This window comes from Lithohypha guttulata (assembly GCF_036872675.1).
Source record: "Lithohypha guttulata strain CCFEE 5908 chromosome Unknown scaffold_7, whole genome shotgun sequence".
NCBI lineage: Eukaryota > Fungi > Ascomycota > Eurotiomycetes > Chaetothyriales > Trichomeriaceae > Lithohypha > Lithohypha guttulata.
In genome coordinates, this window is record NW_027042756.1 from 477,937 (window position 1) to 493,199 (window position 15,263).

Here is a 15,263-nt window from a genome sequence, read left to right on the forward strand (position 1 = left end):
GATGATGAGGAAAGGTTATGACAAGAAGATGGTGGACGGCATCGGTGGCAGGTGAAGAGTGAGCAATAGGTCAGTGGACAACAGCCATACTTATATCTCCTGAGGTACAAGTGAATTAAGAACGGCGCGACAGGAAGCACGAAGGTCTGAAAAGCACTTTATGTGGCTGTAAGATCTGGATCTTTTGAGCTCACCGATAAGTTTTAACTCATGAAAGATACCTTCACCAGCATGTATATTCATAGTTTCACTTGAGACTGTGTACTGTAGATGTGCCCCTGATGATCTCTACATTCACGTGCAGATCCTGTCTTCACACAGCAGGTGGATCCGACGCTATAGTTGCCTCTTCAAATACCTCGGTTTAAGTTCTCCAACAACGCGATTCCTCCTCTTCCTCCGCTTCCTCCGCAACACGACGCGCCCTCATCCCCGCTACAAAGCAAATACGCATTCTCAATGTTCCATCTATGGAGTTGTACTACACGGAGCCAATGACCTGCTTTCAATTCGCCGTCTGACTTTGTGTCTAGTCGTTGTCGAAACCACTGACTCGTCACTTGATGGAACGCTAGAAGTACCCCTCAAAGCCGGAACTGGATGCGCATTGCTCTGAAAAGGTGGCATTGAGCAGTGGTATACCTTTTCGAGAAAGGATATAAGTTGTGCTGAAGACCTGCCGTGCTTTCCTCTGCTCTTCCAACTACGTGAATCCGTGATACCCATCTGTTTTTTGTTCTCTACCTTGTACCCAATATGTCTTCAGATTCAGCTCCTCCAACCTTTGACATCCCTGCAGAATGCACCGCCGGTGTGGTGCGAGATGAGGGACCAGACTTCTATATCGAGGTGACCAAGGTCCCTGTACCAGAGATCGGTGAGCTAACGTCCAAGTTATCTGTATCTGCCTCAGCTAAGACTTGAAATAGGTCCCAAAGATGTCCTCATCAAGCTCAATGCTACCGGCCTCTGCATGTCCGATGTCCACTTTATGATGGCCGACTGGGGTCTACCCAAGATGTCCGAGCTCGGCACTCAATGCGCTGGTCACGAAGGTGCTGGTGTCATTGTCAAGGTTGGCTCAGAAGTAAAGCAACTGAAAGTCGGCCAAAGAGCTGGACACAAGCCAATCCAGGATGTCTGCCATACTTGCGAGTATTGCAAGGCAGGCAAGGACTCATACTGCGCCAAGGCTGTCTTCACTGGTCTACATTGTGATGGTATTTCTACCTACGAGGAAGCTAAACGAACATCAAGATGCTAAAGTATAGTACAGGTTCCTACAAACAGTACATCGTTTCACCCGAAAACTATACCACTCTCATCCCAGATGGCGTAAGTGACTATATCGCAGGTCCAGTCATGTGCTCCGCTGCTACAACATACACATCCTTGAAAGAAGCAAACCTGAACCCCGGTGCATGGGCTGTCTTCCCAGGTGGTGGCGGTGGTGTCGGTATTCAAGGTGTTCAGCTTGCGTACGCCATGGGTCTTCGACCTATCGTGGTTGATACTGGCTCAGAGAGAGCTGAATTGTGCAAGAAATATGGTGCCGAACACTTTGTGGATTTCAAGGAAGGCGACCCAGTTAAGCAGGTTGTTGAGCTCACAGGTGGTGGTGCGCATGCTGTTTTCGTAACAGCTGTGCAGTCATATCCCATCGCACCACAATATCTCGGCTCGCGAGTCGGAGGTCAGGTCATGTGTATCGGTCTACCACCTGCTGGAAAGTACAATATCGACCTTGCTCCAGCTTCACTCATCTTCCGAGGTCAATCGATCAAGGGAACATTGGTGAGCTCATTGGGTGACCTAGATAAGACTCTGGAATTTGCGCAAAGAGGTAAGTCCACAAATCAGTGCTTATGATGTCGTGTACTAACAGAAAATGCAGGCAAGCTACATCTAGAGCCTGCTATCGTCGGTCTAAGTGGGTGGAACGACGCTGTACAGAAGCTGAAAAGATCTGAGATCGCAGGTCGTGTCGTTGTTGACTTCAACAAGCCATAGTGAAATACTCGTCGATTCAGAATCAAAGTGTACAACCAAGTTAGTTGCAGCTGGCGCATCTAACTATATCCGACAATGAAGTTGCTGTTACACGAGTCGATATTTTCTCCGCGCGTCTACTTACCTTGCCACCACGGCACATGCGTGATCGAATAACGTGATAGTAGCGATTGAGATAACTGTAGGTGATCACGTACATAAGAGTCAATAGCGTTCGCTATTGTCCACTCTCAGCTCAGGTCTCTTGCCGTGGAATTGTGAGGAGCAACATGTGTTGACCTTGAATCGTGTATCGACTATAGCTCTCGAATGCTTGCGAGCTGTCTTCCTTAGCAACGTGTCATGGTCTCGAGCAATTTGCATGTGTTTGCTGGCCAGATATCGGGTCGCTGATCAAGAACGCCCAATTGCCTGTACAAACCACATGTACGTCGGTTGTAGCGGTAGTGTCTGTCCGCACACAGATACTGCTTGGCATATCCTTCTCGTGGCCTGAGATTCTCTATAGAGGCCAACGCTGGCAAGCGAGATCCTTCTCAGGATGCTGAAGACCCAAGGAAGAAAAGCATGAGAGCCTTCAATTGGTGGCATCCCGAATTGACCATTCTGGGGAGCCTCAACCTCGACACGCTACTCGACAACTTCAACAAATCGAAGGACGTATACAATCTCCATGATGAGCGACCGAGATCTTGCCCAATGAGAATGGTCACCGACGCGCTGGTATCTTCACGGCAGCTTAGACGCGCATCCATTGGCTCAACCAATCCTCTTCCTTCCTTCCTTTCACCTGCAGCGTCCATCGATGTGACAGTCTCACGTCTGCTATTCCTGTCTTTTGTAGCCGCCTGTCGATTGCCTTGCATACATGCATGGTCTGAGTTCGGGAAGACCGCCAAGTTATGCCAGGAACCATGTACGGGACATATGCAAGATGCAAAGGTATTCACCTGGTACATGGTGTTTCCCTTGTCCCTTCTTTGTGCCTGCTTCATTTCTGTTCAGTGTCCTGGTGACAACCTTTTCCGTGTTTTTCGTGTTATTGATTCCCTGGGAGAAGCAGACGCGCAAGTCGTGCACCTAATGTCAAGCAGGAGACCTTGGGCATCACAGCAGTACCACCAGCCATGTCAACACCGATAGGGACGCCAGTCACGCCAGTACCTCGAATAGCACTGCCTAACCCTCACTTTCGCAAGCCGAGCTTGTCGTCGACTGTTGCGCAGCAGGACACATTGAGGAACAGTACTATCGACAATGTACCAGTACCTGCCATACCAAAAGAGCATAGGAGGACGGATTCAGGATATGAGATAGGACAGGCAGTCACATCCTACTCGCCCATCAATGCAACAGGCTATGGCTCACCACCCTCCTCAGCTGCTCACAAGTACGCTCCACCACCACCCTCCAGGCCATACGTCGCTTCGCCACAGCTCAAGTCGAACGACTCTGGCTACCAAAGTGGTGGCGCCGAGTCAGCTAAATCACCTGTCGTACCCATCAGATCCATGTTTCCAGTGTACAACCCTTCTATGCCACTCCAACAGCAGCATTACTACCCTCAACGCCCAATCGCACTAAGAACAAAGTCGTCTCAGACACGTATGAACAGACTAGATTATGCATCGCCAGTTTCAGCTTGGACACCAATAGATCGAGCTCTCGGCCCTCCTTCTGCCCCGGCAAGTGTTGCCAACTTTCCTCTTGACGCTTTGACAGCTCGCACATCGACCCTAAAAGAGTTGCACGAATTGTGGGAAGCCACGCATGGTATGGAACCAAATCCAAGGATAAAATCTTATGACCTAGAGTTGACGAGGTGAGAGTGTTCTGCTATACCGATGAACCAAACTAATTTTACCAGGACTGAAGAAGCCAATTTCTCATTTGGCTCAGATCCACTACTGCCATTCTATTCCCTAATCACCTACGACACGAATGAAATTGCTTTGAGCAAGACATCTCCACGAAAACAGACAGTCAAATGTGAAATCTCAATCAACAGCATAGAACCAGCTTCCCGAAGGTCACCACCGAACGATGGACTCATCACTTTCATCTTTCCAAGAATGGCTGCTATGCTCGCCATCAATCAAAGCACAGCACTAGCAAAAGAGCATGGCTTAGCACCAACACATCGTGATGAAGTACAAGCAGCTGCTGTCAAGCGAGCGGCAGACCAGGAAGCTTGCAAGCTAAGATGGAACGCTCGTGCTCAGCATTACGAGCTCGAACATCCAGCAGTCGGAAGAAAACAACGAGAACCTGCCTTCGCCAAATCTCCAGAATCAGCACGTTCACCACCAATGACCGGAGCTAGACCCATCCTTGAGATACACGTTTCTAAATCGACTGGTCGATCGTTACCCGTTATCACTGTGGCTAATCCCAAAGCCTCAGACCTCGAGTCGACAAGTGAACCTACTATACCCGGCATACGTATGTCTACCATCCCACAATCGGAACACAATAACGATCTAGTCAGTCTTGACTTTAACACAAGGATGATGCACATTAACGCTCATCAAATTCTCGAACACGTTCCGTCTCTGTTCGCAATAGACGCTATCGTCTCAGCTCTACTGACAGTGGCCATCGCCGACGAGGTGACCAACCCGATCATGGCGGCTATGGAAGTCTGGCAGTCCAAACCTCAACGAGCAATATCACAATATGGTGGTAGTGTAGCAGGAAAATCTACAGCCGGCTCCGTATTTTATGCCACCCTTGCAGAGCGCGAGGACGCTGAAGCCGAAGCCCGAGAACTTGCAACCATTCACGAACGGGATATCAAGAACAAGGGGCGACGCAAAGGCAAAGAGCACAAGAAGTGGTTCGGTAAAACCGCGAGAGAGCCAAGATCCAAAACCAAGAAAGTTGTCGTAAAAGAGTTTGATCTCGAAAAGCTCGGACAATACCAAACTGGTGAGCGAAAGGGCCAGCAATTACCTAGTGGCGTAAGACTTATCCTCAGCGTTATGGTTGGTGGACTCAGGTTTGTGGTCTGGACATTAAGTAGTGTTGTGCATTTCCTGAGTTGGCTGCTGGTCTCGATGACGAGGTGTTTTACGAGCGAGAAATTCTGATAGTACTAGACGTTTCTTTCTGGTTGTGCATAGCTTGAGCTGGATGCATAGAAGTGAAGGATATACATGTCTAGAGCTAATAGTGTCTACGGGATATGATGATGGATGACTATACAGGTTGAAGAACGGTACGCCTCGCTCTTTCTAGAGCTGATGGCTGATGGTACAATGGTCTTTGCTTGACTACCAGTCTGTCTTTTGTGTGCTGCTGCCTACTAATGTTGCAAGGCTTCATTTTGAAACAACGTTAATAATGCTACTGACCACACACATTACGAACATTCTCTAGAAGATACTCAGGAAGGGAGGTGCTGGTATACCTGCACGGCTCAACCGTGTAGATTTTGCACATCCTATACATCAACAAAACACCATTTCTGAAGTCAACAAGAGCAATTTAGCCAGCGTGTCGTCCACGACCGACAGAATGTATATCCCCTATCAACACGTTAGCCAACAATTCAGTGTTCTCGTCTTTCGATTCACTAATGTGTTCCCTTTCCTGTCCAACCTCGCATCTGCTGCCGTTCTCGATCCTGCTGGACTCCACCATGGCTTCCAACAATACCAAGGTAAGTGACAACCAAGACTTCCTGAGACTACAACACTATGATTGACCTGCCATTTAGAGTTTTACCTCTTGTCACTGTCTGTGCTTGGAACTTGCCAGCTAGCCATTCCTTCACAGATATAAGATGCCAGCGCACGTTTCAAACCGGTCTCCCTACCTCAAGCATTCATATACAGCCACCCGGATCACTAGCAGATCGAAGCAGATTGAAATCAAGATTCTTCAACAAATCCTCCAGTGCAACAACCCGACCCGTTGCACAGACAGACCAAAATGTCTTTCCTCTCAGGCTTCGGTGAAGAATTTGCTGTTCCGCCCAGTAACGAGTTGATGGATTTCAACGCATTTGCTTCGGCGATGATGACGGATGACATCGACAATCTGCACGAGTACTATGACAGTGAAGGTGAACAAGATCTCGAAGGCGACTACGACGGGACAGATTTGGATTCGGAGGCTGGAGGTGGCGAAACTGAGAGTAATGGCAACAGCGAGAGCAGCGCATCTTCCGTAATCGACTTCAACCTTGACGATGACAACGACGATAATGAGTCCAGCACCGAGTTCTTCAACCTGCCAAATGGCGTCAACGAAGGCCATCCATACGAATACTTCGACGACGACGGTGAAATCAAACAAGCAAAAGCACCCAAACTCCCTTCCGACTCCGACTTTGTCGACCCAGAAGTTGAAGCCATAATGAAGAAGACCGAGCAAGTCCTAGCTCAACTGTCCTTGCAAGCACAGCCCATCATCGAGGAACAACCCATGTCGACGCAGATCCTTCTCTCAAACCAAGCCCTTGATCAAGTCTTCAAACCTTATGGCAAACATGGTAGTCAGTTGCAGTTCAGTGCAGCTGTGATGAAGTTCTTGGATGGAGGTGATACTATTCGTCGTCCGGGGAAGGCTGGCTCTGATAAGAGGATGGATGGGAAGTTGAAGTTCGCGCCACTTGATCCCATGGCTGATGCTATGGCGAGAGAGAGTGTGGAAACGAAGCAGAAGAGGTTGAAGCTGAAACGCAGAGGTGATGGTCGTCGGGTAGCGAGCGATGGTGTCGAGGACTTGCGGATTAAAGTGCCTAAATGCAATGCAAAAGATGTGAGCACAGTTGTCAAGACCAAGAAAGACCAAGAGAAGGCCAAGAAACCCTCATACGATCTGATGGTGGTTGATGACAACATCAAATCTGTTTCTGTCATCTCAGGAGTCAATACGGACAACTTGGTCGATGGCATTGTTTACAGGAAGACAAGTGATCCGCTCGACCTCGCAGGTAATCCTATCGTCACAAACGTGATGGAAAAGGTGAACCTGTACACTGCCGACCGGGCCGACCTTGAGCTGAGACCTGCCAACGAGGCCGTGCCTGGACATCTGGACATCGCCCTGCAGGCTATGCAGAACGACCACACTCATCTCAACTCCATACCCTTCACACCGTTAGCAGCAACATTCTCGGGAATCAACTTGCGGACACCAGCCACGACGGCTCTTGCACCCTACCCTTCTGCTCCACAAGCATTACGGGTCATGCAACCTGTGCATTTCAACCCTGGCAACAGCCTACGACCTGGCACTGCGACATCAACATACTCCTGCTCAGTCGACCCTCGCGCAAACACCCGCCTCGCCAGCCAACCATACAACCCAATCAAATTGCAATTCGTATGGCCAGCAACACTGCGTTCGGACGGCCAACCTTGCAACCCCACACCAGGCCTGTTAGACTCAATCAATCGCATCCTGCAGCTTTACAACCATGAAGCACGCTTCACTTTGTCGTACTATACTCGCAAGTACGGTACACCAGCACACTTGAGCGGTCCATATCGAAGACGACCGGAAGATGAACCGCCTCATGCCCTGTTTCGGTTAGGTATTGCCCAATGGCTAATGAGCCAAGTCGACACCATCATCGAACACAAAGAACGTGATGAGCTAGGGCTTAATCCCGAGGCGCGGAAACTACTAGGTGCGGTCTGGGAAGCTCATCCGAGCATGCAGGCTTGGTTCGAAGATGTCAGCATGGATGAAGTCGATTATCTGCAAGAGCTGGTCGACGCAAACAATTATAAGTCAGCCTCGGACGTTGAGATGACCGATAGTGATGGTGGCGAAGGCCTGTCAAGTCCGCGTTCACCAAAGAAGCCTGACCCTAGAGTAAAGAAACTTGTCGTTAGAGGTGGTCTTAATCCAATGGAGAAGATGTTGTTGGCGCGAGCTTGTAGTATTCCTGTTGATGCGGTGGAGGCTTACTGGGATCAGATGAGGGAGAAGACGAAAGCATGGGCTGCGACGAAGGCTTGGTGTAGAGCGAGAAGTGCAGAGAAAGTTGCTAGGGCGAAGAGAGAGGGGAGGTGGTAGGAGTCCTGAGGCGAAAGTAGTTCGCGCTAGTCCATCGGTGTAGAGGGTAGAGCCTGGGAAGTTCTAACGATGTTGAGTCAGGGAGTCTTGTAGCATTGAACTGTCCCTCCTATGATACTGTGCACGCTGTAGTAAAATCTCGAAGATGAACGCAAAGCAATATCGGCATTTCCTTGACCGTAAATTAAGTTGAGCCGACGGCTTTCCTTCTTAAGTCCGGGTCCTGCATTAATTCCGACGTGGTGTCTTCTTGTGACAGCACGACAGCTTCCCATCCTTGAAGCGTAACAATATGTATCATGATGACAAGCCTCGTGCTCGAAAGCTTCTGCGTTCTTCGCGATATCGTCTCCACTATATGCTGCCTCCATCAACGCTAACCTCCTCTCGTTTACGAAAGCGTTACGATTGTCGACAATGTGTCTGTTTGTTCATGGTTTCGAGATAATCAATGCTGTGCATGCTATGGTATATATGTCTGGTGTGAGACCGTCGAATGCCACAGATGATGATTGTTCATCTTCTCACTATACCAAGAGCTTTGCTTCCGACGGCTCCGTTGCCTGGAACTCATCTCTCGAATTCGCCCTTGAGTATTTGATACAGTGCTTAACTCAGTCTCAATTGATTCCATGGCCAGCAATAACCGTATCACGAAGGTCGCCATAGTAGGCGTACGTTCAGAAAATCAGTCACTTCAAGTTTTTGCGTTTCGCTGACATCCTTAGGCTGGCGGCAACGTGGGCAAGTTCATGACAGAAGCCCTTCTCAAACTGGCAAACATACAGTCACCGCCATCACCAGAATCGACAGCCAGACCCCATTACCCGAAGGTGTAAGTGTGAAGAAGGTTGACTACAACAAGCCCGGGACAGTTGTCGAAGCACTTCGCGGTCAAGATGCTCTAGTCGTAACCCTCAGCGGCCATGCTCTGAGTCTGCAAGATAACCTAACGAAAGCAGCTGGTGAGGCAGGTGTGCCATGGATCCTGCCAAATGCATGGGGGCCGAATGTTACGGACGAGGCACTTGTCCGCGACGTGCCCATGTTCAAACCGTTCGGTGAGTGTTTTTTTTTTGTTTCGGCTCGAGCCTGCTGTATATGCCGTTGGAATCTTTGACAGACAGAGCTGATGAGCTGACCATGTGTGTACTCGGGACCAACGTTCAAAAATATTGAGGGTCTTGGCAAAAGCTCTTATATCGCAGTCTCGACCGGATTTTGGTATGAGTGGAGTCTAGCTATACCTCCAGCCTTTGGGTTAGACCTGAAGAACAGAAGCGTTACTCTCTTCGACGAGGGCAGGACCAAGATTTCCATCTCATCATGGCCACAGGTATCCCGTTTCACACTCACGTGTCTGAAGAAGTCGAATACTGACGTCCTTAGGTCGGTCGAGCCGTTGCTGCATTGTTGAGTCTGCCCATCAGGTCTGAGGGTTCCGACAAATCCGCTTGTCTGGAAAACTTCAAGAATCAGCTTGTCTACGTCAACTCTTTCACTATCAACCAGAAAGACATGCTCGAGTCTGTACTCCGTGTAACTGCTACAAAGGAGAGTGATTGGAGTATTGCCAAAGAGCCTGCTCAGGAGAGGTATGCGGCTGGCCAGAAAGAGATGCAGGCAGGCAATCGTGCAGGTTTTGGCAAAGTGATGTACACCAGGGTGCTCTTCACAGATGGCGTTGGTGATACAGAACACAGCAGAGGGACAATCAACAAGGTACTTGGTTTGGAGAAGGATGATGCGCATTTCGACGAGTATACAAAAGTTGCGCTTGAAAGGTCGAAGTCACCTCAGTGGCACAAGCAATAAACAGGGAAAGACCGATGTTACGTGCCTGCAGACTTGCACAATATCTTCCATCTCTGAAATCAGAGGAAGTACATGTTCGTGTGGTGCGCTGTTGCCGCAAATATCTATCAATGAACAGTTCCTTCCTGCTCAACAATTATCTTCACTATACTGATTAGCAGCAGAATTCAACATACAAAATACGGTCTCTACGTCTCTACATTCAACGTATACACAGTCATGGTATCATTCATCTAGCAAAATTTATGCCTTACCACAGTCGTTTTGTGAGACAGGTTCTAGTGATGAACACAAAATACGATACATTGATAACACAGAGCACGAATCGGACTATTGTTGATTCTCTTCTGGCAGTTGCAACACGGTACAAGAAGTCTTCCTCATCTTACGTTGAGGTGTCGCATAACCTATCGTCAACTTCTGATTACCGTCCAGCAATGTCGAGGCATACGGTCCTCTGGGGTTGTCGAGGCTGCCCAAAGGCAAGCTTTCGGTATCGCTCGTCTAAGGTCGACCTAGACAATTTTAGAAACCATATGCTTTTTGACCATCCAGAAGTCGCGCAGCCAGAAGTTACAGAACCAGCAGGTATGGCGATTAGATGGGGTCAGGTGGAGAGGGTAGAGGGATCCAGGAGTGTTCGTGTCCCATATGTCCAACCATATCAGAGTGAGCACTACCGTCGAGTACTATATCGAACAGCAGCCTCGCAGTCTGGCCAATACAAAGTCGTTCTCCACGGCTGCGTTGCCTGCTTGGATGTTTATTTCCTATACCGTGCCTCAGACGAAGCACAAGATGGACAAAGCAGTGTTGAGGACCATGTACGAGCGTCGCATCCTGGAGTGATGGATTGGAGAGGTATGTGGTGCAAATGGGGTTATCGAATTCGGTTGGCAGACGGTCGTGTCAGAGACTGCTTTGAGTTTGAGGACGTACAGCTAACAATAGACGGCGTGTCCGATCACATCTACACCAGAGAGCCACTAAGAGATCGCGAATGGAATTTTGAGAGCACCAACCACCAGTCCCGTGGAAGCGGCGAAGTCGTGGAGGAGGATCATACGGCCGCTATCACTTCTGATCATGACGACCGCAACGATGGTTTCGTTGGTGAGGACCTGCCACGAACATCTTCTTCACAAGGCATACACGATCCTGGTGCTACCCAACTCGAAGAAGCGGAACAGTTTCTAGCCCAATATCTCCTTGCTTCGATGGATGGTTGAAGTGTCTCGTACAGATCATTGACATATGTAATCGGTCACAACATCGAAGCCGTTCCCTGCTTCCACAAAGCGCGACGCTAAGCACAACGGATCTTCGACGAATGATTCTGCCTGACCCAAAGGATTGACGGACACGAAGTACGTGTGGCACTTGTTGATATTGCTATCAGAGTAGAATCGTAGGACATGGCGAGTAGTATAGTAAATACATGTTTGCAAAAACCTTCGACATAGGACTGATTAGATTGATACCACAATAGCGCTTGCCTAATTCTACGATAGCTTGTTAGCACGAAATCATAGCTTTCGCTTGGGGTCCTCGAAGCCTTCATAAAATGTCTCAAGACGCGATACTCACAGTTGGACGGCTGCTTTGTAAACAAAGACATATCCATATTGAGAACGTCGACGAGAAACCTGGAGCGTTCCTTTATTCACTCAAACGCGTGAAGTCGAAATTTACGCGATGCGTCTTTCAATTTAATTGTGGAGTCGCGAAAATGACACGTGCTGAACACGATTAATTCTTGAAAGAACGAAGCCCTGAAGATGAGGAATCATCGCGTATACATTTGTAAACATTTTCTCGCAAGCTCACGCCTCAACTCAACTATCACTATCCTGCTATTGAATTCTTCTGGGGCAAGATGACTATCGCCGTTACCATCATACCCCACCTCTTGAATTTTCACATCCCTCGAATGACTAGCACCACTACTGATTTTGTAGTCATGGTAGAACAGATACCAGTCTCGTGCCTTCTGTGCCCTCAGGTTCGCCAGCCAACTTCCTTCTAAGCACCTCGATGAAACTGTGATGTGTTGTCCAGCCACCGACGTACTTTTCCTCCAGTGCCCAGCCTCGATACGTGAATGGTCCAGTTGGTGGGTCACCAACAGCAAAGCATTTGAATGCCTCCGAACGAGCTTGTTGCTCCGGTCCGAATTGTCACCGTACGCTGTCTCGCAACAAGCACGTCACAGATCCGAGATAAGTCCAGGATGGCTCGGACCAGAGCTGCTAAAGATCCACGTGAGACAACCGAGGATTGCGCAAGATGAAGCTGTAGCCCTTCCATCTGCTTCAGATAAGCGAAAGTGGCTCAAGACATCTTGGCAGGTCGAACGTGCTCTAAAGTTATTGTACTCGAGTACACCTTTCCATGTATTGAAGGAGGAATATCCCATCACAGCAGCCACATGGGGTGACGCCAAGATTAAAGACTTGTACCTGCTGCCACGGACAATACCGAAAGGGCTTTCGATTTTGTACAATCGGAGTTATGGGGAGCCTTTGAGGGCAAAGTTCTGCCCAAGAAAACCCCTCAACTGCATTGTGGCATGATGTTCCCCGCACGTGATGCCATACAACCGGACCAGGGGTTAGCTCATGTCCAGCTGGACTGAAGACAATATATAAAGACTCCCGAGGTCTTGCGGTAGGCACAAACAGATTAGGCCAGAACTGAAGATCATCAAACATGCGTGCACTTCGATATCACGGCACAAAAGATCTTCGGGTCGAACACGATGTACCAGAGCCGAAATGTGGAGATAACCAGATCAAGGTCAAGCCTGCGTTTGTTGGTATCTGCGGCACCGACCTCCATGAGTATAGCTCAGCAACATTCATTCCAACTAAGGAGAATCCACATCCAGTGACCAAGGAATCCATGCCGGTCACGATCGGCCACGAATTCTCAGGAACAGTGCTCGAAATTGGCTCGAAAGTTCAGACGGATATCAAGGTAGGCGACAAGGTAGCAGTGCAGCCGACAATTGCTTGCTTTGAATGTGGAGCTTGCAAAGATGGATTGATCAATTGCTGCGATTCTGCAGGATTCATTGGTTTGAGTGGTGGTGGCGGCGGTCTGAGCGATGCTGTTTGCGCTGGGGCCGAGTTTGTGTTCAAGCTGCCTCCAAATATTGACTTGGATATCGGAGGTAAGTATTAGCTTTGTTACAATAATCTTGCTGACCCAGTAAGCACTGGTTGAACCACTCTCTGTGGCTTGGCACGCAGTCGAGGCTGCCGGAATTCAAAAAGGTGATGACGCCGTAGTCATGGGCGCGGGACCGATTGGTTTAGGCGTAATCCAGTGCCTAAAGGCAGAAGGAGCGAACAAGATCATTGTGGCAGAAGTGGCAAAGGAGAGACAGAACTTTGCTAAACACTTTGGAGCAACACATATACTCGATCCACGACACGAGGATGTTGTCGCCAAATGCAAGGAGTTGACTGGCGGCCAAGGTCCACAGATTGCTCTCGACTGCGCTGGAGTGGCGGCAAGCGTGAAGACGGCATGCCTAGCAGTGCGCGCAAATGGAAGGATCGTGAACGTGGCCATCTGGGAGAAGGAAGTTCCTTTCAATCCCAACAATGTCGTCTTCGGCGAGAAGAAGTATTCAGGAGGTGAGTCAGCAACTCGAAACGTAGGTAGACGGAGACTGACCAAAACAGTTCTTGGATATCTGCAGAAAGATTATCGTGGAGTGATAGAGGCGCTCGGCTCCGGTGCACTAAAGCCAGAGAAGATGATCACAGGCAAGATCGCCATAGATCGAGTCGTGGAGGATGGGTTTGAACCGTTAATCAACGAGAAGGAGAAGCATGTGAAGATATTGGTAGATCTGTCGAAGTGATGTTGGCGCGAGTCTGTACGTGCTATATAGAGGCGGAGGAGCCGAGACAATTTCACCATGAGCCATGTGCTGCTTGGTCATGAACACTGGTAATCGACAAAACATTGTGCAGAATTCGGTTGGACCCCATGTAGCTGTAACTTTGACACCTATCATTGATTTCTGTAGGGTCGAACCACGGCTTGCAAGATCGACTGGGCGTTTGTATGCCTCTCCATTGGTACGATTAGACCAGCTACTGCCTCCATAGTATCCCTCATCGACTTGTTTTGCTACCTGGTAAACAACCGCCATGTAGCCAGGCCATTGATTTCCGGCTTTGATGCGATATTCTTCTTCCCAAATTTGCAGGATTTGCTCGTTGCTCAGCGATTTTGCGTCGATTGCTGGGTGTATTTCCAGCCTGCACTCCAGCTCACCAATTTGCTGTGTGCTTGCAGGGTCTTGCTTCTTCTCCAGCTCATCGATCTTCGCGAGGACTTACTTCCTCCACGTTATCCTCATAACGACCTCTCTGCACCTAAGAAGATTGACCATCATAGCTCCACTAAAAAAGGCTCCTTGTTCTCGACCCTGCACGAAGGCTCTGGTTATGATTGCGTGGTCGGCAGCGAAAGGGCTTTTTTTGGCAGATCTTTCGCCAACCGACACGCCCACCAAGCCAGCACCAACCGCAGGCAAAAGGGCGCGAATCATGAAGTGTACGATAGTCATGTTGAGGTGTTCAGTGGATGGCACAGGTGTTTTGAGTTCAGACAGGTAAAACCCTTTCCGCAACACATGAGATCGATACAGACCGCCGATCCATGCAAGGGTGATAGACTTGCAGCGATCAAAATCGCTGGGCGAGGCCTCATATTGGTGAAAAATTTACTGTAGTCACTATGTGCTGTGGTGCCGCGCCGTTAGGTAGGCAGATTTCCGGGTTCATTTCGATAGAGGAGATCTTGTCACAGAGCATATTGTGCATACCTCGAGAGGTCGACAGCGAGAGTACTGTGAACATCGAAGCACGAGTCAGAGACATCTGTCCGACTTGAAGCTACTCGTAGATAGCATGATGACTGTCGACGCGTAAAGTGCCCGAACGCGTGCGCCGGTGGCTAACTATAGGTAGCCTCGCAGGGCTGACCTGCCTAAAATGATAATGGGTTCACCTAAATTCTCCCGTGGTAAGGACGACCGGTAATCCACGTTCAAGCTTGATAAAGCAAGACTTGGCATTGCTGCGATAGTTGCCCTCTACTTCAAATTTGCAGTAATGGACGAGGTACGAGATATCGTCATTGGCAACAGGCACCGACAGCGACGCCAGACGTATACGTGCTAGGTAATACAGCAGAACTCTAGTCCGCCGGAAGCACATAAGCACAAGAAACGATCCCATAGTATACGACAACATGTGGGTACCACAACGATCACAAGGCGAGAGGAGTTATTGAGAAGCTGTTGTCTAACAGCGTGATTAGGAAGAGGCCTGGCTAACAGGTTAGACCACTTATAGGCGACCGGTCCTTCCTAGGTGGTGTGGCTACAG

The 15,263-nt window shown here is 49.1% G+C and overlaps 5 protein-coding genes across 5 annotated transcripts; all 5 read left to right on the forward strand.

Annotated features, from left to right (window-relative positions):
* Window positions 1-756: 756 nt before the first annotated feature.
* LTR64_008020 (uncharacterized protein) lies at window positions 757-2,010 on the forward strand (the record flags this gene model as incomplete). The annotated part of the gene is made up of 4 exons (XM_064902336.1): window positions 757-877; window positions 930-1,220; window positions 1,277-1,843; window positions 1,895-2,010. 4 exons carry the CDS (start codon window positions 757-759, stop codon window positions 2,008-2,010), a joined length of 1,095 nt encoding a protein of 364 aa, XP_064751310.1.
* A 1,127-nt stretch (window positions 2,011-3,137) lies between these two features.
* On the forward strand, window positions 3,138-5,099 carry LTR64_008021 (uncharacterized protein; the record flags this gene model as incomplete). Its single annotated transcript, XM_064902337.1, has 2 exons — window positions 3,138-3,832; window positions 3,878-5,099. The coding sequence occupies 2 exons, from the start codon at window positions 3,138-3,140 to the stop codon at window positions 5,097-5,099; spliced, it is 1,917 nt and encodes a 638-aa protein (XP_064751311.1).
* Window positions 5,100-5,526: 427 nt separating this feature from the next.
* On the forward strand, window positions 5,527-8,040 carry LTR64_008022 (uncharacterized protein; the record flags this gene model as incomplete). The annotated part of the gene is made up of 2 exons (XM_064902338.1): window positions 5,527-5,671; window positions 5,960-8,040. The coding sequence occupies 2 exons, from the start codon at window positions 5,527-5,529 to the stop codon at window positions 8,038-8,040; spliced, it is 2,226 nt and encodes a 741-aa protein (XP_064751312.1).
* Window positions 8,041-8,672: 632 nt separating this feature from the next.
* Window positions 8,673-9,855, forward strand: LTR64_008023 (uncharacterized protein; the record flags this gene model as incomplete). The annotated part of the gene is made up of 4 exons (XM_064902339.1): window positions 8,673-8,718; window positions 8,769-9,101; window positions 9,249-9,376; window positions 9,430-9,855. 4 exons carry the CDS (start codon window positions 8,673-8,675, stop codon window positions 9,853-9,855), a joined length of 933 nt encoding a protein of 310 aa, XP_064751313.1.
* Window positions 9,856-12,564: 2,709 nt separating this feature from the next.
* LTR64_008024 (uncharacterized protein) lies at window positions 12,565-13,726 on the forward strand (the record flags this gene model as incomplete). The annotated part of the gene is made up of 3 exons (XM_064902340.1): window positions 12,565-13,027; window positions 13,107-13,496; window positions 13,545-13,726. 3 exons carry the CDS (start codon window positions 12,565-12,567, stop codon window positions 13,724-13,726), a joined length of 1,035 nt encoding a protein of 344 aa, XP_064751314.1.
* Between the last annotated feature and the right edge of the window lie 1,537 nt (window positions 13,727-15,263).